The sequence below is a fragment of the Haemaphysalis longicornis genome, unplaced genomic scaffold (assembly GCF_048455015.1).
Source record: "Haemaphysalis longicornis isolate Haplotype H1 unplaced genomic scaffold, Haemaphysalis longicornis Haplotype H1 scaffold_1, whole genome shotgun sequence".
In the NCBI taxonomy this organism is placed as follows: Eukaryota; Metazoa; Arthropoda; class Arachnida; order Ixodida; family Ixodidae; genus Haemaphysalis; species Haemaphysalis longicornis.
This window is the reverse complement of record NW_027526203.1, coordinates 50,754,719-50,779,936: the sequence shown is the minus strand read 5'-3', so window position 1 is coordinate 50,779,936 and position 25,218 is coordinate 50,754,719. Positions and strand designations below refer to the sequence as shown.

General features: G+C 49.6%; 2 protein-coding genes across 2 annotated transcripts; both read right to left on the bottom strand.

Moving 5' to 3' along the window:
• Positions 1 to 7,495: 7,495 nt before the first annotated feature.
• On the bottom strand, positions 7,496 to 14,251 carry LOC144164042 (uncharacterized). The gene is made up of 3 exons (XM_077694639.1): positions 13,124 to 14,251; positions 12,572 to 12,869; positions 7,496 to 7,782 (listed from the first exon to the last, which is right to left on the bottom strand). The coding sequence occupies exons 1-3, from the start codon at positions 14,249 to 14,251 to the stop codon at positions 7,496 to 7,498; spliced, it is 1,713 nt and encodes a 570-aa protein (XP_077550765.1).
• Positions 14,252 to 20,140: 5,889 nt separating this feature from the next.
• Positions 20,141 to 24,428, bottom strand: LOC144169344 (uncharacterized). The gene is made up of 3 exons (XM_077698481.1): positions 24,153 to 24,428; positions 22,819 to 23,212; positions 20,141 to 20,158 (listed from the first exon to the last, which is right to left on the bottom strand). The coding sequence occupies exons 1-3, from the start codon at positions 24,359 to 24,361 to the stop codon at positions 20,141 to 20,143; spliced, it is 621 nt and encodes a 206-aa protein (XP_077554607.1). The 5' UTR covers positions 24,362 to 24,428.
• Between the last annotated feature and the right edge of the window lie 790 nt (positions 24,429 to 25,218).

Below are 25,218 nucleotides of genomic sequence, written 5' to 3'. Positions count from 1 at the left end.
AAAGGGAGTTTTTTTTCGTGGTATGCGCATTGAGGCCTGATAAATCAGGTTGCAATATACTGAGATTATGAAGGTAAAACGTCATTGCATAAAAACAGGTCATGAAGATGTTCCAGAAGGGCACAAATTAAAAATGATTTAGGGAAATTGCAGCCATTGCAACCCATTTATTTGTGGCATTGTTTTATACGGCTTAAACTTTCGATGCTCTAGGGTGCGTTCATCCCCAAGTGCTATGGTTTTGGTGAACTGCCTTGAAAGTATTGACAATGCTGAACCGCGACCTTGCGCTTCGGCGTACAGTAATATAACTCGTTAATAACGGAAGCGCGAATGAAACGAGGCCACTTAAAAAAATTGCACGAATTCCGAGAACTGTCTGCTAATGCGCCGCATTTTTATGCCGCTTCTCTTGAGTGTAAGTCTGTTAGAGCAAATTTTATTGGTTTTTCAAAGCCCGGTCCGTCCAATTATCTCCATTTACCCTATCAATCACTTACTTGCGCCAAATCTGCATTTTTTGTAAATGAAGGGCGTAACAAGGCTCAGCATTTCCGTATTTTTTATTGTCCTTGTTCTTTAGTTTTTCATAATTCTGTTCGACCAATTATCTCCATCTACGCTATGATAACGATTAAAAGCGTAATTTCAGCTAAATCTGCATTATTGTGGAAATGCAAATCGTTATACAGGTCGCCATTTTTCGTCATTGTTTTATATTTTTCCTAATTTTTAGTTTCTCAAAATTTTGTTTGACCAATGATCTTCATTTACGATATTATAAGGAATAAAGGTGAAACTTCCGCGAAACCAGCATTTGTCTGGAAATGCAGGGCGTTACAAGTTACACGGCCGGGCGCTTATCTGGCCTGCGCGAGAAAACGCTAAGATATTTGTTGTGTGCTCACGATCCATAAAAGAAAACGCAGTATCTGGCCTCCCAACGGCTGTTTACCTGGGCGTCGCCGCAGCAATTCTGCAGGCGTCGCGACATAATGTTAGGTAGAGTGGGTGATTTAATATTGCTTCATTACATTACCAGATGCGTATTTTACTACCGCACCCCTATTACAAAAACAAAGGTCAAAGCATGTAACCGCACCATCAGAAGAGCTACGACGAGCAGAAAAAATTTAGTACACCATTTCATGCTTGGTATAATTGCCACTCGTGACGAGACAGCTCTTATTTGCAGTACAACAGTGCGCCTTACGTGTTAGTTATTTGCAAGCATTGTCATATGGGACACTTTCCACCAATGGCCAAGAATACTTTCGGTAACCAGGCAGAATACCTGTTATCAATTCCGTTTGCATCGATTGAATAAATCCCCGCACGGCGCATCATACTGTTGGAACGGGCACACAGCATGACAAAAGGTTTCCGCTCGTACCAGTGTACTTAAATTCCCGCAAACCATATAGTATTATGCCTCTTTGGTAGAGCGATTCAAAAACGGTGGTCTAAAGAAAGCCACCCGCCGCCGAATGTGTTAAGACTCATGCTTGACGCGCAACAGCATGCAGAATACTTGTAAGCCCACGCTTGCACTACCCAGCAGCCCGTGGGTCGTGGCGCAGTGGTTATGATGTCCGCCTCTTGATCGCCCCTTCATGTGTTGTAGTAGACCCAGGTTCGATTCCCCGTAGGGTTACGTGAATGTGCTTATGCATACTTCGTGTGTCTTGTATAATGTAGCGTATATTGGAGCATTCACCACGGTGTGCTGGCGTTGGCCTGTCAATGCGGACGAAAAAAAAAAAACGGATAGACCCGATCCTGGCTGAGTGCATTGATTGTTTTTCCTTTTTTTTGATGAAAAGCAACAAGGCCGCTTATTTGAGGGGCCGTATGATTTGGGGGCCGCTCGTAAGCGGGAATATATTAGCATAACGGGCTAATAGAATAATTACGGCTACGGTAGAAAAATTACGGCTAGCGGCCCGCCGAACACATGGCCCGGGATTTAGGTGGCCCTCTAGTTAGGCGGCCCTCAATATGGCCGCTTAAACGCCGGGCCGCGTGTTCGGTGGGCCGCGTGTTTTGCGGGCCGCTTGTGCTCGAGGCCGTCTGAACTGCCGCTTTATAAGCGGCTTTAAATTGACGCGGCGGCCCGCCTGCATGCGGATCGTATAACCAGGAATTGACTAAGAGTGTACCCATGGGCACTTCGCACGGTAGTAAGCAATGACCCCAGCACTACAAAAAGCGTCTTGCGAACTTGTCCATTTCCTTACCTCCAGCGCCGCCGAAAAACTGCAGCACTACAACCTCGGCGTCCAAGTTGCCCGGTGCATGTTCCTCTCGTGTTGAAGCATGTTTTTTTCGACGCGAGAACACGCATACAGAGCAGCAAGCAAGAACTATTTTCACCGCTGGATGCAGTTGCGATCGACGTCCATGCCATTTCGAAAAAAATGCCAACATAACCCTACGTCACATCCGGTTGTAAACTGACCAATCAGCTTAGCTTAAATTGACCAGTCAGGGTGCCGCGTCTTCTGGCCCAATATGCTTGTGTGTTAGTCACTTGAAAATGGCGGAAAAGGGACAGTTCTGGATAAGAGAATACATGTACCGATCGTGAAGAAGGCGGTGGCTGAAGCCAGCAAATGAAACCGCAAATCAATGCCCCGGGCAGAATTAGGTAATCATGCATGACGCCGCCTAATTGGGCCGACCAGGTAACAGACCATGTGCATTTCAAGCGAGACAATGCTGCTTAAAATGCACAAACGAAAAGAAGCTTCCCAGTAAAAAAAAAAGGATTAGTTGCATTAACCAATATGCCAGGCAAATGCAGTTACTCATCAAGAAGCTTGCACGCACTAGTGAGGCCCCGATATTGACTGACTGATTGTCTGAGTTTGTCTGCCTGATTTTAAACCTGTTGTTGACTGTCTGATCTTAACTTAAGCAACCCAGTGGCGTTAGAGGAAAGAATACGGCGGGCATTAAAGCAAAACAAGTAGTGCTATAGCTACCCTCAAGTAACAGAAGCAGGAATAAGATCACAAGTGATAACGTGTCCTTTTTTTTCGTAGAATACACCCGTAAAATTAGGTTTTCTACATGCAGTACCTCGCACGCGCGCCTCCGCGTTGGTTAGCGCGCTGTGCAGAGGACCAGACAGACAAGAAAACATCTCCGAAAAGTGTAATTGATGGTCTTAGTACTAAATAACTAAAACAATGGGTCTGCTTGCTCGAGGTAGAGTAGACACATCAGGTAACATATTGACAGATGGACAAAGTTTCAGCGTAAACCTATTGACAGTGGAGTGGGGGCACCTTTTGGCTTTGGATGGAAAATGCACATATATTATTTTTATGACCATGAATTTATTCGGTGCTGTATAAAAGTGTCTCGACTGCGTTCTGGGGCTGACGCACCACTTTTGCTGACACGCTAGGGCAAAGTCTAGCGGGACCAAATGATTGCTGTCAATATGAGCGCAACCTCCTCAAGTAATGTTGTAGACCGTGCGAGGTTTGTCAGGATAGATCAGGTTAGTTACTCTAATACAAGAATTAGGCTTTCGGTTGTACTTTAAAGGCATTCTTCAATCTCTCCTGTTTCTCTTTAAAACTTTCGACATACGCCAGTAACTTCAGCGTTCCTGTCTTTCTTTTCTTCAACAAACATCCCTGCTTAGAAATGGGCGTAATATGAGACATCTGTAGCCACGAGTTGCCGTATTAAAGTTTTTCTTCAGTTTGTTTGCAACACGGTATATAGGGAGGAGATTTCAGTCGAAGCCTAGATAATTTCAGAGATGCCCAATTCATACAATCGTCTGGCTACTTTGGGAAGGGAGGTTGCATTTTTGGGGTCGGACATTGCTTTAAGGCCTGGGTCAATTGATTTTATTTTAGAAGAGAGAACGAGAATACCTCTGTATTTATCGAGCAGAGGCTGATGTTACGGGCTTCACGTCGTGCACAGTAACAACAGAAGTAAAAAATCTATCTTTACCCAAAAATAAGATTATTACATTAATCATCTACCTCTATTCAATAACAGTTACACTTGAATTAGTTTTGTTAATAGTGTCTACCAAAGCCCTCAGGCGGTTTCTCGTAAGTTCAATTGCACCTTCGCACCCTCGTTTTAAGTGTGAAATTGTGGGTACATGTTTCTCGGTAGAGGGTTGAAAATTTGGGATTATTTGGATGTAGGCGTTTTCTCCCCCACTTCAACGTGCACCGCCGAAGTCTCTTCTTTTGATGGACGGAGCACAGAGCCGGGTGGAGAGATCAGGGGAGAGATGGGGGGGGGGGGGGGGGGGGAGGGGCTTTCAGCGCAGGTCTGCGCCCCCTATTCGCCGGCGCCCAGGGCGAACGCCCTGTTCGCCCACCGCTAAGACCGGCGCTGCCTTCAACAATACATGCTTTTAACTGGGGCCTGGAACTGGAAAGAGGAAGCGCTCAGTTGTCGCACGCAGAAACTACACAACGTGTCGAAATGAGGAAAGTGCACTTTCCCGCAACGCAGTCGCGGCGCTCCGAGACGCTACAAGCATGCATTGCCGAGAGTTAGGCGTCCTTAAAGGGGTCCTGAAATACCTTCCACCGATGCATGGATGTACATGTACCCAAATAAAGCAATGTATTTGCAATCTCCTCCCGCAAGAATTTTGTTAAAGCGATGAGTATTAGCTGAGAAATGGTAAATCAAAAACCGCGCATTATCGTCGCTCCGCGTTTCCTCCTCCTTTCGACTTACTCTCCGCTGTTGACGGCGCGCGAGCCTTGTCTCCCATGATGCTGCGCTCCGCAGCGGTGACGTACTTCCGCTATTGCGCTGCTCAGACTGTCGTCTGCTACGGGCAAGCTTTGTTGACACCATGAATACCTCAAGGCTGGAAAAGCGAACGAAAAATCTGGCCGCATGTATGCGGCGGCCTGGCCTTGCCCTTTCGCGGTGTACGTTGCTGGCGGCACATGACTTTTTATCGGCGGCGAACTCGCAGCCGCACGGAGAGGGTCGTGCGCTCGTTCCCTTGATGCACCGCGCACTGTTTATCCAAAAAGCGCCGTATCAGATGTGGCCGGGTCTTATTTTGCGGCGGTGGTAATTCCTGCCGGCGGCATGTGAAAAAGAAATATTAAACTGATACAGAACCCGTGCACAAAACGCTTCAATCATGTGACCAGTTCAGCTTGGGGCGACGCGTGGTGGAGAGCGGCAACGTTGGCAAAACATGCTCCGCCGTGGCTCTGAGCTTTCTAGCGCTGGAGCGAGCGCCATTTCTTTGACAATCTCAAACATCGGTTGCCTTGGCAACAAGGCACAAACCGCTCCAGAAGTCAGTTACGGTTGCGTGATCCCGGTTCAGCTTGGGGCCCCACTTCGCGACATGTGGGCACTGCAGGCGTACCACTCACTCCCATTGGGAAGTGCGAGATGCGTTTGGCATTACAGGAGGCGATGGTGTGTGTGTTGTGGACGCCTTTGTTTCGCGATGAAATGCGACGTTGTGCTTCTGCGGGTGGATAGTGCTTCCCATGGTCTGGGTTACCTTTCTCGAGCGACGTACGACTCAACCTCGCATGGGGTATGTGCAGTGTGCGTGGCTAAAAGCCATCGGCTTGTGCGCCAGAGTTAAGTGACTTGCTGTTTGTCACCGCAAAGCGCGCGCGAGGTGAGTACCGAATTTACGACGGGCAGGAGGCAACCCATCCTCTGTCAATCGTGGTTCAGACTTTCAACGCATGTTGTGACGTTGTGTTCGTTAGAAACGCATCTCTGGATTGTTTTGAAGTTGAATAAAATGTATGCGTCAAACCCGGCCATTCGGCTCAGGGCGTTCTCTGCGATTGCACGAAAGAAGTGCCACGGGGCTCCAACGCTTTCGTTATGGAACGTACTCAGGTAAGAGAATATCCATGTCGTGTTATTGCCGTGTTGCATTCAATACAAACGGTTAAGCGTTTGTTTTACACTTGTTTCGTTTGTCGTAAAATGCCCAAGCACTCCGGCACTCCGCTGGCAGATCAGCCGGCGAGCCGACGCTGAGCAGACGACTCATCTCTTTGCCGGAAGTGCGTGAAAAAGCCGCCCAATAGCAGGATGTCTAGCTCATGACGAACATCTGGGAATCGATGATGTAGACATGTGAAGATGGCGGCGTCCAAAAACACGAAGGAAAGGGTGAGAAAAAAACGACAAACTTTGCAACAAAAATGTGAGCTTTCCGCTGCGCGTAAAAGAGTAATACTTGGCACAGAGGACGTTGACGACCCAATCTAACGGTTGCGCTAGTTCATTTAGTGTGCTCAAAATGCCTTTCAGGGCCCATTTAATTGCAAAGCAAGCTCGGCGCGCTCCCGCGCTAGCAGACGGCACAAAGCCCCGCCTCCAAGCCCCTATGCGCCCGCGCCACTTAGCTTCTATGCGCGGCCGCGGCCTGTGCGCTGGCGCTCCGCGGAGCGCGGCCACGCTGCGCCGTGTTCGCACCTAAAGTGGACGGCCCTGTACATCTCATATTCTCCTCTCTCACGCGACGCGCCAACCAGGCGTGAAGTGCACACTTGCTTCCCGCATCTGTCTCGAGTAGTCTTCGTGAACGAATGGCCGAACTTCGGAGTGGCTCCGCCCGGCCAAAACATACGAAGGGTTGAGCTAAGCGCGCACGATGTACGGATTATTTATAAATGGCTGCTCACAGCGAGCGAAGAGCGCAAGTTCGGATCGGTCGGATAACCCCCTGCAGTAAGTACCCTAACCTTTCATGGGCGATAAGTTTCGAACCGGGCGCAGGCATGCCTTCCGATAGCATCATCCGCGCGCAGAGAACGGAGTGGAATCTCCGGCGGGTCGGGTCACCTGCAGCACGTCTTGTCCCTTTGCCGCTTCCTGCCGAAGATATTGTTTGCAGAAACTCGGGCGTTCACCGTGGTAGGTTATTGACTTCGCTAACTGCCCGCCAGTGCTTTTTTTAAGGTGGTAGGCCACTAAAAAAAAACTTTTTTAAAAAGAGCTAGGGTTGGTATAACTTTTTCTTCAGTATAAGCATGGTTTATTTACTTTACCCAGCTGTTTTGAGCGCAAAATATTGTTTATTTATTTTTTTGGAAGGTAATTTTTTCTCGAGAAATGGGTTGAAAGTGGATTACTTACTAATGAAAGGCCTAATTGAGTCAAACTTTGCCATTGGTGTAGCTAAATGTTTAGGCTATCCATTCAACTGCGATAACTATTATACAATAAATATTAATGAAGTAATGTTCAAAAAAGGAAGAAAAAAGAAAAAAATGGCAATTTTTACCAAACCTATTTGCAAAATGAGCTCTGAATTCAAAAGTATTCAATCATTTTCTTTTATTCTGGTCCATTGCACAGGTAATGAGCATATAAAATTTCAGTTCAAAATACGCAGCCAGAAAAAGGTTATGAAAGTTTTCGTCACATGAGCTGGAGAAAAATCTTGTTTTGAGAAAAACGTAAACAAAGTTTTCAGACCTAGCCAAACATGTGCAAACACTACAGAGACTTAAAATGCACCAGGTTCATAGCTGGGTCTCTTGCCAGATGCATTAGAGTCTCCTTTAGCTCGTGTAGCTGCTCGTCTTTTCTTCCTGGCCTGTTTTGTCCCTTCAGTTGGCGTGCGCTGGGCATTCTGGATGCGCTGCTGATCTCTGGTGATGCAAGCTTTTGTCGTGTAGTACCCTGGTTCGATGCCAGCCTTCCTCAGGACTTCCAGGGTGCTGACACTGCCATTATTAAAGTTTGCCACAGCATCATTCCAGGCAAACAATAGTGTAGGCAAGGTTACGTACACTCTTAGTCAATTCCTGGTTATACGATCCGCATGCAGGCGGGCCGCCGCGTCAATTTAAAGCCGCTTATAAAGCGGCAGTTCAGACGGCCTCGAGCACAAGCGGCCCGCAAAACACGCGGCCCACCGAACACACGGCCCGGCGTTTAAGCGGCCATATTGAGGGCCGCCTAACTAGAGGGCCACCTAAATCCCGGGCCATGTGTTCGGCGGGCCGCTAGCCGTAATTTTTCTACCGTAGCCGTAATTATTCTATTAGCCCGTTATGCTAATATATTCCCGCTTACGAGCGGCCCCCAAATCATACGGCCCCTCAAATAAGCGGCCTTGTTGCTTTTCATCAAAAAAAAAAAAGGAAAAACAATCAATGCACTCAGCCAGGATCGGTTCTATCCGTTTTTTTTTTCGTCCGCATTGACAGGCCAACGCCAGCACACCGTGGTGAATGCTCTAATATACGCTACGTTATACAAGACACACAAAGTATTCATAAGCACATTCACGTAACCGTACGGGGAATCGAACCTGGGTCACCTACAACACATCAAGGGGCGATCAAGAGGCGGACATCATAACCACTGCGCCACGACCCACGGGCTGCTGGGTAGTGCAAAGGTGGGCTTACAAGTATTCTGCATGCTGTTGCGCGTCAAGCATGAGTCTTAACACATTCGGCGGCGGGTGGCTTTCTTTAGACCACCGTTTTTAAATCGCTCTACCAAAGAGGCATAATACTATATGGTTTGCGGGAATTTAAGTACACTGGTACGAGCGGAAACCTTTTGTCATGCTGTGTGCCCATTCCAACAGTATGATGCGCCGTGCGGGGATTTATTCAATCGATGCAAACGGAATTGATAACAGGTATTCTGCCTGGTTACCGAAAGTATTCTTGGCCATTGGTGGAAAGTGTCCCATATGACAATGCTTGCAAATAACTAACACGTAAGGCGCACTGTTGTACTGCAAATAAGAGCTGTCTCGTCACGAGTGGCAATTATACCAAGCATGAAATGGTGTACTAAATTTTTTCTGCTCGTCGTAGCTCTTCTGATGGTGCGGTTACATGCTTTGACCTTTGTTTTTGTAATAGGGGTGCGGTAGTAAAATACGCATCTGGTAATGCAATGAAGCAATATTAAATCACCCACTCTACCTAACATTGTGTCGCGACGCCTGCAGAATTGCTGCGTCGACGCCCAGGTAAACAGCCGTTGGGAGGCCAGATACTGCGTTTTCTTTTATGGATCGTGAGCACACAACAAATATCTTAGCGTTTTCTCGCGCAGGCCAGATAAGCGCCCGGTCGTGTAACTTGTAACGCCCTGCATTTCCAGACAAATGCTGGTTTCGCGGAAGTTTCACCTTTATTCATTATAATATCGTAAATGAAGATCATGTCAAACAAAATTTTGAGAAACTAAAAATTAGGAAAAATATAAAACAATGACGAAAAATGGCGACCTGTATAACGATTTGCATTTCCACAATAATGCAGATTTAGCTGAAATTACGCTTTTAATCGTTATCATAGCGTAGATGGAGATAATTGGTCGAACAGAATTATGAAAAACTAAAGAACAAGGACAGTAAAACATACTGAAATGCTGAGCCTTGTTACGCCCTTCATTTGCAAAAAATGCAGATTTGGCGCAAGTAAGTGATTGATAGGGTAAATGGAGATAATTGGACGGACCGGGCTTTGAAAAACCAATAAAATTGGCTCTAACAGACTTACACTCAAGAGAAGCGGCATAAAAATGCGGCGCATTAGCAGACAGTTCTCGGAATTCGTGCAATTTTTTTAAGTGGCCTCGTTTCATTCGCGCTTCCGTTATTAACGAGTTATATTATTGTACGCCGAAGCGCAAGGTCGCGGTTCAGCATTTTCAATACTTTCAAGGCAGTTCACCAAAACCATAGCACTTGGGGATGAACGCACCCTAGAGCATCGAAAGTTTAAGCCGTATAAAACAATGCCACAAATAAATGGGTTGCAATGGCTGCAATTTCCCTAAATCATTTTTAATTTGTGCCCTTCTGGAACATCTTCATGACCTGTTTTTATGCAATGACGTTTTACCTTCATAATCTCAGTATATTGCAACCTGATTTATCAGGCCTCAATGCGCATACCACGAAAAAAAACTCCCTTTATTTATAATGCCATGTTACAAGCAAAGCTGTAAAGCAAGTATCTGTATACCTAAAACCTATGCGGATCTTGAACTGATAGTTTATACTCATACAAGCTTGGGACACGAACAGAGAACTGAGTTGGGTAGGTAAATGTTAAGTATTTTGTCATTCTCGAATTCATGAGCATGCACAAGTGTGAGATGAAAATTACAAAATGACACCATGTCGAAGTAGCGATGTTTTCTTTTTATTTGATATCCAAAATACAAATATGAACACAAACGACTTATACTGAAATAACAAATACAAATATTAGCAGATTGCCCTTATGGAACACACAAATGAAAATATTTTTGTGCAAGAGCAAATAACGGCCTGTTAAGATAAAATTATTGTTTTTATTTATAGAATTTTCAGCAGCTTGCTGTTTACAAAACAGGGAGGAAACTCGTCTTTTTTCAGGCTACTGACTGTATAACGCCCAACGTTTGGCCTAAAGCTGACGGGTATCTCATGTCCTTCATGCAATATAATACCAAACAAATAAAAAGTACATTCTCTGGGCTTCAATTATGGTCCAGGTACACCACTTCCGATGATGTAGATGGCCTTTGTAGAATCGCCCCAAGCAATCTTTGGGCCGGGAGCTGCTGCTTCTGGAATTTCGCACCACTGGAATCGAAACAGCGTTGTAAACATCTCAAAAACGTTGAGTCACGGGTAGCAATTTGTTGTGTTGGCACTGCGTGAAGAAACGGCAGGTGAATAAGTGACCAGGTACAAAAGGGTGGCGTTATTTATCGGTGGTAAAACAGTGTAGCCTGAAGGGGCGCAGCAGAAGTATTACCAACGCGTTAGCAGATACGCGAAAATATAAATCAGGTAAGTGCATCGCTGTAGTTTAGGCAATTATTTCTTTCGTACTGCTTGTAGATTCAAACGCACTCCAAAAGGACGTTTTCTTCATATACATAGGAAGGCCGAGCGCTTTTTCAGTGCAAAGGCGTGCGAGAAAACGTTGCCATAATTTTATATGACGGAGACACGTCAATTGCACGTCAAAAAGAAAGTCTGTTCGCTGTTACATACGGAGGGTAATGTGCCCTAGTTTATTTTTATGAAACAATTGCCACCAATAGTATGGAGCAAAACATTTTATTAAAGATGGAAGAAAATTGCTAGCAATATCTTTTGATACAGCATAGGTAAACTGCGCGCACCGAGTAACAGCCAGCTCATCTGTAACAACATTAGAAGCCACAACTTCGAGCGACCTCCACGCCGGCGACGCGCCGCGTGTGCGCTGCCAGTGCTATCATGTTTCTGCAAACCGCGAGTTGACACTCCAGACAGACGACAGCTGTGTCGAACACAACAAGATCGGTGCTGGTGTTACTCATACATGTTGCTTCATGTGAAAACTTTACCACTTAAACGCACCGTAATGAACTTTACAAATCGCCGCAGAAGCCAGACTACTCAACGCGCCAGAAAAGTCACGAGCCGAAACGATGACGCGAAAACCTAGTTATAAAAAAACGTTACATAACTTTTTGCTACGCCTACCGAAAATGGCAAGCAGTGGCCATGGAATATTGAAAAATACAAAATTCAAACTGGGTTTTATGTGCCTTGACCTGGACAATGAAACGCATGGAAAAATGCAATTTCTTTACGACACCACGGTACTCTTTACGGCAACGGAAGTGCATCACATGTGCAATCGTTTTCATTTTTCGCCTGGATCCCAAAACGGCCGTCGCACAGGGAAACCAAATCATCTCTATAAAGCCCTTCAAATTTACCGTACGGCCCCGGGTATCGGAGAACGGTTTTGGCGCGGGCTTCTTACGGCGACGAAAAAGGCATAATTTCATGGCCTTTACTAATTGTCTGCAAACACCTATTTTTTACAGTCTGCGCCCCCCACCCCTCGGAAAAAAAAACAAGAAGTCCAGGGATCTATCCTTTCGTGTTCAACCGGGCTATGGCCGCAATACACACACGAGCCGGCTTGAAATGTCGTCGCTGTTCGGCTTGCGTGACCGGTGGCCCTAATATTCCCATCGCATTTGCAGTTGTTTCCACTGTTGCACGAACCTCGAAGCACACATTCGATGTCAGCGGAAGCGAACGTTCAAGGAAGTGTGAACGCTCGGAACTAAGTATGAACTACACAGACCAGAAGTCAAAGCGCGGGACCCCAACTTGCTCCGCGGTCAAATTCCTCGCACGTGCGCGATAGAGACAAATCACCGTACGACAACTCGCCGCGCGCGAACTTTTTTCCACTCCTACTGCGCATGTGCGCGCGAGACATTTTTGAAGGTTTTTCGGCTTTCGCCGCGTCGTCGGGCGCGCGTCGTCGGCCACCGCAAAAGTAGCTCGTGGGCGATTGTGTGAGGAGGAATACGCGCATGCGCCGCAAGCCACACATATCGCTCGGAGCTTCACGATTGCCCCCTTTTTATTTTATTTCTGGCGTCAGGCTGTCTGCTAGTTTATAGCCGTGACACTGGCCGTTGGTGCAGCATATAAGCGTGATGCAACCACCTGAGGTTTTGTCACGGAAAAGAAACCTGTCAGGGCCTCTTATATCACGGTATTGAGACTGCCCACCGCATACATATAGGACGCCATCCGGGACGCGACTAAGAGTGTAGACCCCCTTGGGAGCCCGCTGCCATATGAGACCGTTGAAGCACTCATTTGCATTTTGTGTCTTTCCATGCAGACACTTCATCAGAAGTTCATCCGAACACAAATTATTGTACACTGTTTTCACTGTGTTAAGCACGTCGTTTGGAAGCCCACCTTTGTGCACATACTTCTCTTGGCCGAGTGCTTCTACCCTTCTGTACACACAGCAGCTTTGAGGTCCAAGGGGGCACAGGCCGTGTCTCGGGTCCTTGTCTGTAGAGCTGCAGTGAAACAGACTGGCTAGTGTAGCCTGTTTGATTGATTGATTGTAGGGTTTAACGCGCCGACGCAACGCAGGCGATGAGGCACGCCGTAGTGGAGGGCTCCGGGTTAATTTTGACCACCTGGGGATCTTTAACGTGCGCCGAAATCTCGTGCACCCGGGCGTTTTTGCTTTTCGCCTCCATCAGAAAAGCGGCCGCCGCGGCCGGGAATCGAACCCGCGACCTCGTGCTCAGCAGCGCAACGCCTTAGCCACTGAGCCACCGCGGCGGGTATTGTAGCCTGTTTCATTGCAGAAAGGTTCCCCACATTAGCTCTTATGGCAATGCCATAATAGTTTTGCAGGCGGTCGGTGAGGGCATCTGTGATATTCCCTTTACCTCCAAGTCCGCGCACTGTCTTCTTGAGTTTTCTCAAGCGGCAGCCAACGCGCTTTTGGACATGCCCAGTGCATTCAAGTTTCTGGACACTGTTCTTTCCATACATGTCTTTCACCGTCAGATGACTCTTAGTATCCTCATTACCGTGGTATTGCAGGTACCTCAAGCTTCTGGTTGTTTCCGACCTTTCAAATATTCGGTATAGACCAACCGTCTCCATAGTGCCGGCGCTTTCTTCATGATTTGCTTGGCAGGAAGTGTGATTTGCCGTCCACTTCTGGTACTCAGAACTTTGTAGGTTCAACTTGCTTTTTGTTCTGCAAGACTTGCATGAGCTAGAAAGGGCCTCAACATCAACAACCTTTCCTGTGTCGACAGAAATCACTGATACACAGCCGTTCAAAGACGAATGTCCACGCTTTTGCCATGTTCCATCACCTGAAACGCCACATGCAGCCCTCCCCGCAACACTACGAACTTCCGCAGCAGCATCAATCATTGATTTGGACGCCTCTTCTCTGGCCGCAGCAGAAAGTCGAGACGATATATTGTCGTAGGCGGAGTGACGTGAAGGGGCAGGCATGTTCACCACTTTAGAAAATGTTTCCGCACCGGCGCGCCCTTTTCCTAGCTGGTGCATCGCGTAAACGAGACGAAAATTGTTCTCATTGGCATGCGCCACTCTTCTCGATGTATCGAATACGAGCTCGAACCCACAATCGGTACACACGACCGCACAAGTAGAGCATATGCCTCGTTTCGAGCGTTCCTCGAGCTTCAGTGACGTCTTCAAGTATTCACTACATGCCAGCGATGAAAACACACCAGAAAGGATAGAAATGTCCTCTACCCTGTTTCCCTGGAGCGTAGAATCCTCTAGCGGAGCTTCGTCGGCTTTTGCGATGACCCCACGCTTCTTGGCAGTCGCCGAAACACCCGCGTCTACTGCGTTCGAAGACAGCTTCTTCGGCGTGTGTTGATTCCCAGCAAACTTGCGCTTCCTTGCTCTGCGTGCTCTAAATTTCGCCATGCTGGTCGGAATGTGGTCTAGATGGCCTAAACACACTGCCCTAGTGGCACTAGCAATTGGGAAATTCATGAAACGAAGCCTGATTAAGCCACTCAGGTAAACAAAACAACAGATATTCTACGAGCAATGCGACCATAGAGTTAGTACTTACTGACTGTAGAGGAAAAGCTGCCCGGCCAGCCCGTGCATTGAAACCGTGCTAAACCAACCAACCAATTCCATCATGACAGCAACGTGCTTGCAACGCGCCCGGTACAGCTTGGCATCATGGCGGATTGAACGTTTGAATTCTTGTGCGTGAGTGTTTTAGTGCTGGCGATCGTGCGTGTGTGAACGTCGTCTGTGCCGGAAGGTGGAGATCAGAAAAGTAGTTCATGCCAGTGCTTTTCGCACGTAGGGCTTCGTCACCGGTCGCGACCCCAACGCGCGGGGGCAAAACGTTGTGTGTGGTTGTGTGGTTGAGGCTGCCGAATGGCGGAGTGTTTCGTCGTGTCGTGGGCACTATTCGTTAAGAACAGTGCCGTTTCTCCTTAAGGTGACGCGACACCCTAGGACCAGGGCCTCGGAGCAGGTTCGTCTTGACGAGGTACCCTTCGCGGGCGACTTTTCCCGAGGTTGTGCGCATCGTGGAAGCGGCAGTTGCGGCTGCGTTGAGCCAAGATGGTTCCTGCGACGGAGAGCCTGACGACAAAGAAAACGATGCCCGAGCTGCGAGCGATCGACCTGCGCAATGAGCTTGAGAAGAGAGAACTAGACAAAACTGGAGTGAAGGCGGCTCTCATCGAGCGGTTGGCGCAAGTCCTTCGAGACGCAGGCAAGGATATAGACACGTTTGCATTCGAGGTGCAGGCGGAACGTAGGCCGCTACAGCCCACGACGCCGACATCGGGAAATCCGCTCACTAAGCTCGTTAAACAGTCGACCAAGGACAACGAGACTCAGAGTAATGGAGACGCGCACGAGGCCGGTAAGAGCGGAGGAGCGGATGAGAGGAATCCGAATGGGAGGCGCGACTCCTGCGGCCGGTGGGTGTTTCTAGATGAAACACCATTTGAGGACTTGACATCGGCGGCAAAGGGTGATCCGTTCGTCTGTGGAATCTGCCTCCGACGGGCTGCTCTGGATGCCCGGGTAGACTCAGGAAGAGAAGATTTCCCTCGGCACGGAGCTCGGGGCATGGAGGAATGGCAGCTGGCTATCGCCAACCTGACCCAGCGCTTGGACCTAGAAACAGCGACGTGAGAGAAAGAGAGAAATACCCTGGAGCACGAGACACAGGCAGAGAGACGGGAGCGACAGGCCTTGAAGGCAGAGGTGGCACGTCTCAGGTGCGTAGTCGAAGGCCAGACGACGGATCGTGACCTAGCGCCTGGAATTGTAAAGCACGGGGGAGTAGAGGCTGCCAACACCACGGACGCTGGTGGGGCTGATGGTTAACCCACTTCCCCTGGCAGTGGGGCTCTTCATCTCTTAATGTTGGGGTACGGGGACAGCAGGAGCACTCAACTACTGGCAGTTTCTGGTGACAGGCAGGAGGTGGGAGCCGGACACGCAGAGGATCGGCCGATGCAGTTCCGGGATGAAGCCGAGTGGAGGGAGTCGAGCAAGAAGCGGACGGCGCGGAGACCGAAACAACCTACTGAGACTGAGGAGGCCCCCGAGCGAAAGCCCCGAGAGCAGTCTGAGCCGACGCGCAAGAAGAGCTTCCCACAGCAGGTGAAACTAGGCAGGTGGGCGTTTGTGTTTGGGGATGAGAGTGCCCGACGTCTAAAATACCATGTGCTCCGGACCACCCAGTGGAATGACCACGTCCAGTTAAGGATCCCGCAGGATGCCACGATCCACGAGGTGGCGGAACTGGTAGATGGGGCTACATACCTCTGGAGTGTTTCAGAAGTCATGGTAGTCATCCAGGCCGGTCTGAGGGACATCGGGCGCACCGACACGGAACTCAACACATTGGTGCCGGCTTTCCGCTCCAAGTTGATGGAATGGATGAGGCGAGGACTGCAGTACCACTTCGTGGTCCAGGCTCTGCCTGAACAGTCAGGCCCGGATGAGAGCATTTCCAGTCGTTGCGAGCAATGGAACAGTTTGATGAGGGCGGCCTGCAAAGAACTGGATGGAAAGTGGAGTTCATAACCACAGGCCGAGCGACAGAATAGGGGACGCAGGACACAGGATACAGTACAAGCAAGGCAGAGGTCCTAGGACAGCAGCTCGGCCGTCGACTCTGTGTTTTTTAGGGCTGCGCTCCTGCAGACGTTTCCGGCAAGCTCAGAGGCCGACCAGACACCTAAAAGTGTCAATCGTAGAGGCACTGAAGCAAGATGTCCTGCAAATGGAGGGCAGACCACGGCAGTGGGGCTTCCCGAGGAAGTAGCCCAGCTGGAGGATTTGGTGACCGACCCTGTAGAAAGAATGCTGCCACGAGATTTTATCAGCCGACGGCGCAAACGCAGAGGCATACGGCGAAAGCGACAGGGCAGAGGTCTGCAGCTAGGTTTCCGCAACATGCAGAGAGCAAGGAAAGAGTCAAAATGGGCCGAGCTTACGAAGGAAATGCGGACCCATCGGCTAGCGGTGTGTGCAGTCGTTGAAACACACCTTCGAGATGAGGAAGTCCCCCCAGCAGATCCTGACATGCATTGGGAGGGGTGCAACCGGCAGGCTAATGAAAGGAGAGGAGGGGGGATAGAATGTCTGTGTGCGAGTCGCCATCAATGGACAAGAGAGAGGTCTACCTGCCCGGAACATTTGTGGCTAGCGGGCAGGGTAGCCGATAAATCAGTGGCCCTGGCCACAGTGTACTGGTGGACGGGGACTGGGCGTGAGAAGAACGAGGAAATTAGTGCCTGCCTCAGCGCAGACATGCAGGAGCTCCACAGCCAGTATGAAGTTATGATAGTGGGGGATTTCAATGCCCACGTCGAAGAGCTAAATGGCCACACGGACGCGAATGGAAGACTGCTGCTGGACATGGCGAGGAGAGAAAACCTAGTCGTGGTTAATCTGACGGACAAGTGCCAAGGGGCAGTCACGTGGACGGTGCGTGATCGGACATCATGCATTGACTACTGCCTCATGTCTGAGACGCTATATGAGTCATTAGACATGTGGTCATAGACGAGGACGGGGAAGGCAATCTGGCCAGCGACTACAACCGTTTTCGTCTCTTCTTTGGCCAGCATCAGCTGAGTGTCTCACAGCCTGCTCAAAGTGGAGCGCGAAGACCGAGTGAACATGGCCTTGGAAGAATGGCATCTGTTCTGGAAGTCAGGGTGGATGAAATGGCAACATATGAACAGATAGCTGCACTCCATGCAGCACTGACACAGTGCTATACACAGAAGAAAGGCCGGCATCGGGTTAAGGCGTGGTGGATGGCCGAAGTGGCGGTGGCCATTAAGCGCCGGCGTGAAGCCAGCCGCCTACACTGGCGGCTGAGCAAGCACACGGACCATGAAGCCACAGCAGATGCGTAGGCAGAATTTCTAGCGCGTAAGCTAGAGGCGGCAGCTCTGGTGCAATCTCGAATAAGGGATCTGAACCAGCGTTTTCTGGCCGATCTACAGCGCGCGGGCAGGCAGGCGCCTCAACGTTTCTGGCGGCACATTCAATCGGGGAGTAGAACAGCTCCACAGGGCCGACTCCGCGCATCAGGGGACGAACAGACGCTGGAGGGAGCGGCTTGCGTGCCTCTGCTCGAAGAATGGCTGCGCGCGCTCCAACGGTACGAGGACACAGGGATCTCCCCGAGTGAACCCGGCGAACAGGTGGCGCAGCCGGCTGGGAGAACTGCCACAGTCCACGACGACAGCATTCTGCCAGCCGACCTGCGACAGGCACCGACGGACCGCGAATTCAAGCAAGCTACCCGAAGAGTGGACGCGGGAACGGCCTTGGGGGTGGATGGCATCCCCATGAGTCTCATCAAGGCGTTGGGCCCGAAAGCCAGGGTGCGAGTGGGGGACTTGCTGTCACGGGTCCTAGTGGAAGCAGAGATTTCTCGGGACTGGAAGCGCAGTAGGGTTCGCCCCTTGTATTAAGGCACCGGGGATAGGATGAACCTCAACAACTGCAGACCTATAGCCATCACTCCGGTGTTGTACCGAATGGCCATGCAGGTTGTGAAGAGCCGGCTGCAGCACTGGGCCGAACGGAAAGGTGTCTCGGGGGAGCTGCAGGCAGGATTCCGGGTCGGCAGACGCATTGAGGACAACTTGTTTGTCCTTACGCAGTGCATAGAAATCGCCCTGCAGACCGGGAGCCCGCTCTATGTGGCGTTCCTGGATATCTCCAAGGCCTACGATCGGGTGAATCGGGAGATGCTGTGGGAGCTGTTTCGGAAACATGGCCTGGAAGAATCAGATCTCTACCTGCTCCAGGCACTGTACGAGGACATCACAGCACAAGTTCAATGGGGTGGCCAGACTACGGCGCCGGTTGACATACCACGCGGTCTGCGGCAGGGATGTCCTCTCTCCCCACTTCTTTTCATGTTGTATGTGGGAGAGGTGACGCACCAGTTGGAGTTTTCGGGGAGTGGTTACCGGCTGGAACACCAGGTAGAGGGGCAACAGGTGGTCCGTCGAATCCCAGCCCTGGTGTACGCGGATGACTTCGCCGTCATGGCAGGATCGCTAGAGGAGCTGCAACACCTGCTGGACATCTGTGGCTCAGAGATGGCGAAGCTACAACTGCGGTTTAGCCAAGCTAAGTGCATGGTGGTGGTATGGGGCACGGCTCAGGTACATCAGCGGACATGGGCACTGCAGGGGGACACAGTGCACATGACGAGAGCGGCGAAGTACCTGGGCGGGCATTTGAGCACGGGACCGGATTACTTGGCGACACACGAGCGGCACATGAAGAATAAAGCTGCCAGAAACAAAGTTTTTCTGGGCCGGCATGCACTTTGGGCTTTCAACCGCTACGAGGTGCTACGTGCCTTGTGGAAGATGGTGGCAGTGCCAGGGCTGACCTACGCTAATGCCATGCTGTGCCTCTCTGCTGGAACGCGTGAATTCTTAGATGAGACAGAGGACGCAGGCAGGATGGCCTTGGACGTCCACAAGAACACTCCGGAGGAGGGGATCCAGGGGGACCTGGGTTGGTCGTCATTTACGGCGCGGGAAGCACTGGCGAAATTAAGCTACGAAGGCAGGCTTCTTCGGTTGCCCGACACTAACCTGGCCCACCAGACCCTGATCCACACCATCTATTCCGGGATTTCGACACAGTGGACCCGACGGACGGCGAATCTGCGGCGACGTTATGAGGTATTGCCCGAGTCTATCGCGTCAGCTGCCGCACAGCCCGTGAGCACGAGGGCGGCCAGGATCCGGGCTCAGGTGACAAAGCTCAAAGGTGCAAAGGCGAAGCCCTCTCTGGACCTGTATAGCGCCACAAAGACGACCATCGGCCAGGAGAAGTTTTTTGATAACTGCCTTCGCAGTGGCCCGCTGGCAGAGCCCCGTCTCGGCGTGCTGCGAACACGTGTGTGGCGGGAGAAGTTTACTGCCGGGCTCGACACAACTTGAACCACCTGTGGAGCTGCAGAAGAGACCACCAGCCACGTCGTCCTCGAATGCTCTGCGGTTACACCTGCCCCCGAGAGCCAAACCCTGTTAGCAGCTCTCGGTTTTGAAGAGGCTGGGGGGGCTGGGGGGGGTGGAAAATGCGAAACGACGCCTTGAGGCCTGGTGGCGACATGCGGCGTTGCGACGGAGAGACGGCTGTAACAAGGGTGGCAGCACGGAGCAGTACGGAGCGTGTTGTGACATTGAGGAGTGAGTAGTGGTGGCTCGTCAATTCTTGTGTGTTAGGACCAGTTTCGTCTGTCTTTTTCTTCCTTTCGTTTTTTTTCTTTGGCTACGCCGCGCGATCTCACGCAGCGGAGACCCGCTACAAAGGGCACAGCCACATCACCATCACCATCACCATCACCATCACCATCACCATCAGCCACCATTGCATAAAGTGCGCTATGACAACATTGCTGTGTAGAAACATGGTGTGAAGTTTTTCCTCTGGTAGGTTGCGAACTTTTGTGCCATGCTAGCGTGTTAAATGCAGTGTTGAATTCTCCGCAACTTGAAGGGGTAGCGCGTAGATTAGCGGGTACTTCGTACGCTTGGAGAGGTAGCTTTTGCGGATGCGTTCGTCGCTTCGTAGTTGAGCGGACGTGTTTTTTCGGGCTCCTGTGCTTCGGGGGGACTTCATTTCGGCAGCCCGTTGTACATTAGGGCTGTCGCCATGGATCGGGATGTCGCCCGGCTTTCGCTCTGCTGGTATGGGCGGTCGAGTGCCAGCTCCGGCCTCCCCCAGTACCCATCTGTCGGCCGCACTCCAATCCAGCGAACTTCGAAGCAATCGGGACCACCGCAGACTTCGCTCCTTGTCCCAACAAGCTCGCCTCCGCGCTTCAACAAGCTCGCCTCCGCGAGAAGCCACGCTTCGAGGCTTCTCGTCTCCCGACGCAGCATTACGCTAGCCAACAGTGTTCGTAGTGTGTTGTGTGCGACGGAATCACAACAGTGGAATTACTCTTCTCTACTCTTTCCATACGTTTCTAATCTTTACTTTTCTCTCTCCTATCCTATTTCTCCTACCATTCCCGCTTCCGGACTGTGTTAAATGCAAATGAGCTCCCATGAGAGCTCAATAATATCCCGTCTATTTCTTTTCCTTCTTCCTTTAAAAAGAAATCGCTTCCCCCGGATTTTTTTCCTGGTGGCTTACCCTGTATTCGCGCATGTTCTGTTTCTGTGTATGTTCTTTTGTGTGGGGTAAAAGAGTCAGTTTATATCCGGCGCTAGTCCTGTGTAGTCCTTTCTTTGATATTTTTACATGTTTATTTTGAAATTTTGACATGTTTCAGACGCCTCCCCCTCCCTGGATGCGTAAGCTGATTGTCTTCGCGATCTGTTGAGGTTCTCATTATAACTGCTTGCTTTTCTAGCGAATGGTAGTTCGGACTCGACAATGCATCTAAAAAATGCGTGTAAATGGAGATTATATTCTTTACTGCACTTTATGCTAAACAAACACGCTATTTGAGATTGTGCAAGTGCCTTGCCTACGAGTCCCCTGCAGCACGTGTGTCAACTTTTTGTCTCCAATAGACCCTATGCATAAGGTCCCTGAAATTCTTACCTATGCAAAATGCGCCCCGCCATCTCACGTCGACTCTGATAACTAGGTCCGCCATTTTGGTACGGTCGTTTGAAACCGAAACCAATTAGCAAAACATAGAAGGCGGGCATTGACCGCTCTTGGTGATGGACTACAATGCCGGAGCATTGCTTCGTGCCGCAGTGCACGCAATGCGGAAATACCGGTCCAAATGGAGAAAAGGTACGTGAAGTTCCACGCTTTTGAATGAACTTTCTGACGCGAACTATGCCGTCGCGAGCAACCTTTGTGACACGCTGGGCGCGGTGCGCTGGGAGCGAATATTTGTCGTTGGTTCGCTAAGCGCGGGATTCCGTAGTCGCTGTCCGGATGAAAAATGCAGTTGCGTTGAAGTTCTGTGGTCCAGCCTTTGTATTCTAAATTACGCCTGAGCGTGCGCCACCTATTCATGCGATTGACAGCGGCGCTCGATCGGGAAAACAGTACCACAAGTTGCCAAAATTAGGCTGTTTCTTTACTCGTCCCTGTGGCTCTGCGCCCGCTTCTTTTCATTGTTAAATGGTACCGCTTAGCCCCTACACGAGCCTTTATCTTACGTAGGGCTGTAAACAAACTTTTCTTGCCGCACTACGCCGTCACGGCGCGGTTGAAAATTTCCTTTGTGATGGGCGCGCACGGTGTGGGAGTGTGTTGTTGGTTTCTTTTACGTTGCATTTAGCCGCGTGTCGTTGTAGAAGTGGCGTACACTGTTTTATTATGATCTAACGGTGGAAAATTCGAGCTTTCGCCCTTGGTTCCCGATTTGCCTGACTGAAAGGTTTGTTTTTACGTCAAGTTAACTTGGTGCATATTGTCATTTCAGCCACGATGTATTTACTGTCGAATATTTTGCGACTAAAATACACACTCACTCCTCTAGTTAGTCACATGCTTCATGCATGCCTCCGACGTAATGATAGTGGCCATTGAGGTAGGTAGCTGAGACAATTTTCAAGTTGTTTTTTAAAAAAAAAAGACGGCCAGAGTTGCATCAGGCCGCCGCGCATCAGCTTGAGTGCTTTTGCATTTTTTGTACCCACAGTGAAAATCTCAGTAAACTAAACTACTTCGCTGATTTATTGCGCGTACAGTATAGCAAACTGTGGATATAAATGGAACAAAGGGAAGCATTCGCGCACCCCTGCATGCCGCGGTCTAGTAAACACGACGTTGCACAGCCTCTGCGTGCTCGCGAGATTACCACGGCGAAATGTGGCATGAATGCTTGCTGGTAGCTCATAGGTGACCCTTGAGGTGCCATGCCATTCCTTGTTTCTGTCACTGTGTGGGGGGGGGGGGGGGGGGAGGGGGGAGGGTGAGGCCAGCAAAACTGGGGCAAAAAAACCCATTCCCAAGGCTACCAAGTTTTCTCTTAAGCGCCTGCACGGCACTTTGTTGCTGCTCGCATTGCTCCTGTACTCGACGTGCATCGAACAGACGCATTGGCAAGGGAAGGGAGGGGCCATTTTCTCGCGGGCTTCTCCAGTCAATGTCTTGGACACTCGCTGGCTTGATGCCCTGCTGTCTCGGACGTCCCCACTGTCGTGGCAGCTCAGTGCACGCAAGCTCCGGTGGCGCCGCTTAAAACCTTCGGCCTGCAAGAGGGCGAGTAGGTGCACAGCAGCCAGGATGTGACCCCATGCTCCACTGCAACCCGCCGGGCACTCGCACGCTGCCTCCACAATCGCCCCACTGTCCGTCTCAAAGGTGAGGCACACAACACAGGGCCGGCCACTTTTCTTCTGGGAGCGAAAGCAGCTGCTGAGCACATGCATGAGGCCCAACCTGCAAGAACAGAGAGAGTAACAGTAAATATCACTCAGGGAAGAACAGGACTAGTCCGCTACAGTTTATGGTAAAGGGACCGAGCAGAAAACAGTGGCCGCAAGGAACAGACTCAAAATGACCAGATTTTGTGTCTTGCTTCACACTGTTGCAAGGGCAGTAATCTACACCTCAAACAGCAATGATGCCAAAATTGTTTGTCAAGTTGGAGCGTGCAAGTATCTTTGTATGCTTTGTTAATGCATTTTCAAGAGAAGGAAGTTTAACATTTACAAACCTCACCGTGGGTAATGATACCAGTACCCGCATAATCGTGTTCGTCATAACTTAAGCAAGCAATATTATGATTATCTTGAACTCACTTCCAGAACCTTTCGAGATAAACAGGTAAACATTCGGGCTATACCGATGACCCATCGAATTAAAAAATCCAGTTCAGTGAGTTCGAGCTAACGAGGTTTTACTGTATTATCTATTCCTGCACACCAAAAACATGCGCTTTAAAAACAAACACAACCACCCCACCGCCAAAAAAGGAGAAGAAAGACACACAAACAGATTTTTGCGGCAGAATATGCGCAATAAATAATGAGAAAAAAAGAAAATTCAAGGCGTATGTGCGCTTTTGTAGTTGATTTCGCCGCAAAGCGCGATTGCTTTGCGGCAAACGCGCGGGCGAACGACCGTCACGGAAAACGGCCGCAACCTTTCCGTAAGCATCTTCGCCAAAAATCATCCCGTAAATTCGATGTACAGCATTTGAAAATACCTAATCCACCCACTAGCGGTACGATCTGGCGATTGTCGCTTTCCTCTTTCAGGGTTACTGCAACAGGGTCGCCGCTACGCATTTTCATGGCAAACAACGGTGAACTAAGTGCTATACAAATGCTCATACCGGTTAACTCGCGTCAAGTAAAAAATAAAAGGATTTACTTACTGCGAGTCGCACGTGTTTGTCCGCACCGATGAAGGCGAGCAATGCGCATCGATGGCTAGGCGGCATGCCCTGCTCCGCTGCCGCTCTGATGGGTCTTTGGCGCGGCACCCCGAGTGGTATGAGTCTTCAGACACAGTCGGCAGCGCAGACAAGTCCTTCGTCCACAATCCGCGGTCGGGAGCCGGAAAACGCCGTCCAGTTTGAGCCATACCGCGTTACCGTCACCTGCTCTTCCACAGTAAACAATACGAGACTTCCCGATCGGCGCCCGTACCAATATGGCTGACGGTCTCGTTTACATCAGTGTTGCTAGATCACGAAGCAATTTCGCATAAGGTCTATTGAAATGCTTTTAGGAAGTGGCCCTTGCACTAGCTTAGTTTCAAAAACCATGAAATATCCAAGCCTAATATTACTATGTTATGTGCATCGAGAAACTTACTCAAGAGATTTTTCGTTTTTCTATGTAAGCCTAGAAGATTAATGGGCATTGTATATATGCTTGGGGACGTCACACAAGCTACATTATTAATTTTTCCAGGTTGCATTAGGTCGCAATTAATCTACTTAGTAGCAGCTTAAACAAAATCTCAACAAGAGACTAGATGGGTATCATGTAAAAAATGCAGTGCCATTCTGGGTTGTTACACAAAGAAAGTAGTGCAAGTGTTCATTAGTATCACCGCAGGCCTCTTTGCCCTTTAAAATTCCGTGTCCCCCTCTTTCAATGAGGAAAGAGGAAAATAATGTGGGGAACTGACATGCTCCAGCAAAGCCATGACAGGTTTAAAGCTTTAAGGCCAATAAACAGACAGGGCTAAAAGCCAAAAACCTTTTGGAAGGAAAGCCATGCAATTTGAATATAAAAAACATTTTGCAGTTGAGAAGAGCAGAAGGACTAAATAAACTAGTAAAAATAGAGGCAGCATAAATGAAATGAGAGGCAGCATGAACGAGAGGCATAAGTGACAGGCAGCATGAACAAAACAAGTGCAATTCTAAGAGTCAGTTTGGCACAAGAGCCTGCCAGAAAAGAGCAGCTTCACCTCAGGAAAAAATAAAAATT